We start from the raw sequence: 3,080 nt of genomic DNA, 5'->3' as shown, positions 1-3,080 counted from the left end.
ATATATATATATATATAAAAGACATATTTGATTTAAATTAATTTAACAAATTTAATTTAATATAATATTTATAAAATATTAATTTTAAATATAAATTATATTTTAATTATATGTAAATATAATATTTTTATTAAAATAATATTTTAAATTAAAATATTAAATATGAAATATTAATTTTATTAATATAATATATAAATATATATAAAAATAAATAAATAAATAATATATTTATATATCACGAAACAGATCATGACAAAACATCTTAAAATGCAGCTCCGAATGGATTTCAATTCTTTTTTTTTAAATTCTATTTGTCTCTAATTTAGATCTTGATTTTGAAAAATCTTTTCTCAAGTCAAGATAAGTCAATTTATCTAATAATTTTACCGTTTATAATATTATTTTTAATATTTTTATAAAAAATTTAAAAATAAATAAATTATTCAATCGTTCGGATATACTTATTAGATTCTAATGATTTAGAGATCCAATAAAATGATATACGGAAGGCAATTGATATTTATGCTCGGAAAAGTGTTCAAAACTAAAAAGTGAAAGTAAACTCGTTATAACCCAACACAGAAAGGAACCATCAGAACTCAGCCAGAGAAAAACCCTAACCGAGCTGCCCTCTGCTGTTGAATTCTCTCTGTCTCCGTGGACATAAACATGAAGAATTGTTTTGACTCCGGCAAGAAAACCTTGAGGTATAGTAAGTTCTTGGTAATTAAAAAAAAATTGATTATAATTGATCTTTGAGAAAAAAGTTTTGATTAAGTAGAAGTTGATTTGATCCATCAAAATATTTCATTGCTTTCATTTTAGTTTGATGAGATAAAAAAATTGAACAAATAAATGTATGTATCTAAGTTTAATTATCTAAGCAAAGATTACATTTTCCTTGACTTACCGATGGGCAGAGTGAAGAGAAAAGGAAAGAATACCATGGCGCCAAGAAAGGAAAGTGAACTGAGAGTTTCCCAGCAGAATCAGCATAAATCTGAGGTTAGTAACTTAATTAACTTTTTCCCTTTTTTGAATCACTTCAAGTTCTTGATTTTTCGCTTTTGTTTGTTAGACCGATGGAAACAAGAAAATATTGAAGAAGCGGAAAAGTTGGGAATCAAAGGTAGCAGATCTGAAGAAAGAACTACTGGAATTGCAAAACAATCTGGGAGAATTGGACCAAAACCTTGCCCATATTAGAAATGATATTTCCAAGGCAAAAGCATTAACTGATCAGAACCAGATTTACGAGAATTATATATTTGCTCTTTTCTTACGCTGAAACTAAGGTGATTAATTCATTTAAATCTCTGATTCTTTAAATCACATTTAAAGAATCCCATATGGCAACTTAGTCGCTCTCCATTTTTTCCCCTAACTTTTTTTAAGTCTTTTGTTTCTTTTATCACAGGAGAGGCTGGGGCACGGTGGTTCTGATTGCAGGTGAATTTTAAAATTCTTACTTTTAACTGTATCTGATTCAATAAGTGCGCTTAAACGTCTTATCTCGTTTCATTTTCTGCGCCGAATTGCATAATGTAAAGGCATTGGACCTTTACTTTTTCCCCATTTTGGGTATTTACCCTAGTAAACTACGTGCAACTTAATTTTTTTTAATTTTAATTTTTTATTAGCTTGTTTTATTGTGTATGATCCATTAGGTTCCTTAAATATTGGCAATAAATATGAGTATTGTAATCTTCTACTATGTTTTGGATTAGATGAATCGAAACTATTTTGACTTCATAATTAATTCTCTAATTAATCAATCTTACATTTATAGAGCATGACCAATACTAATTATATTGTCATGGCCCACAATTGTTAAGGAATGTCAATGTGTTTTGACAAACCTATACGTGCTTAGTCTTGCAATATAACTAATATCCTTTCATCACATAATATCTTGATTATAACATTGAGCATTGATTAGGGTCTACTCAATTTTTGTTCAACCATATTAAGTTTTGGCTTTGATATTAACTCTCAGAATATGCTTTAGATCTATTTTAAAAGCACATTCCACTTTGGCCAAAGATTTATTGAGTTAATTTAATCAAGACTAAGTGAGATATTCACTTGATCACACAAAATGATGAATTTTATATTGATTACTTCAAGCATTTTCACTTGCTTCATGTTACACTCAACAATATCCTGCTAAGGCATCCATGATTAAGTCCATGTAAAGTGAAGTTAAAGTATAATATTAATCATATAAGATCATAAGTAATTTCAAGTCAAAGGATCATTTATACAACTATTATATGAGAATATTACTATAAACACTATGTGAACTACCATACGGCATTCTCATTACGGGTCATGTTCATTGAATTTGTTCTTGTAATAAGCACTCATATGTTAGTTCAACTTTTTTCAAATTTCAACCTATGAGATTGGATGCTTATTTTGTAAGCAAAAGTATAATCATGTACCAATCTCAACACCTTTTATCAATACCCTTATATTGCTAAAGCATCAATTAGGAACATTCACGAATATAACTTTTACATAATGATGATCTCATGATTACAATCTCATTGTAATTCACTTAGTTACTTTTAGTACTTTATCATGTAATCATAAGCAATAGCAATATATAAGCTCAATGATAAACAAAACAAGACATTATAATTATCAAATAAAGTAATATGACAATGTATTCTCCTAAAGCCAATTTGGCTTTTAAGACAAATAGCAACAGCTTAAACACGAGTCATGCATAGCAAAAACAAAATCATCAACATAATTTGAACAAACAAAATTGAAACCTCAAAGGATCACTTGATAACATTGCTTGAAGCTAAAAACAATTTATATAATCATTCATATGATAAATCAAAAATTTTCTTTCCTTATTGGCCGAACCCTTAGAGAGAAACTATTATTCTTTATTTTTGTCATGTGTACTTAGGAAGAAAAAGTGAAAGGAAAAACCAAATAACCTTGTTTACATGTAAAGTGCTGCTTACATGGTTTTATAACCCTTGTCATGCCACAACCTTATCTTGGAATTACCATAATTCCAAATTTAGCCTAATAATTTTAATTGAACACTTCAATTAAGTCAT

General features: G+C 27.8%; 1 protein-coding gene across 1 annotated transcript; it reads left to right on the top strand.

Annotated features, from left to right (window-relative positions):
- Positions 1-522: 522 nt before the first annotated feature.
- LOC111287192 (uncharacterized) lies at positions 523-1,714 on the top strand. The gene is made up of 4 exons (XM_089759132.1): positions 523-707; positions 921-1,005; positions 1,079-1,295; positions 1,418-1,714. Exons 1-3 carry the CDS (start codon positions 670-672, stop codon positions 1,286-1,288), a joined length of 333 nt encoding a protein of 110 aa, XP_089615258.1. The 5' UTR covers positions 523-669; the 3' UTR covers positions 1,289-1,295; positions 1,418-1,714.
- Positions 1,715-3,080: the final 1,366 nt, after the last annotated feature.

This window comes from Durio zibethinus, chromosome 4 (assembly GCF_047325235.1).
Source record: "Durio zibethinus cultivar Kanyao isolate XHJ-2024 chromosome 4, ASM4732523v1, whole genome shotgun sequence".
NCBI lineage: Eukaryota > Viridiplantae > Streptophyta > Magnoliopsida > Malvales > Malvaceae > Durio > Durio zibethinus.
The sequence above is the reverse complement of the archived record's forward strand: the minus strand, read 5'-3'. Positions and strand labels throughout refer to the sequence as shown.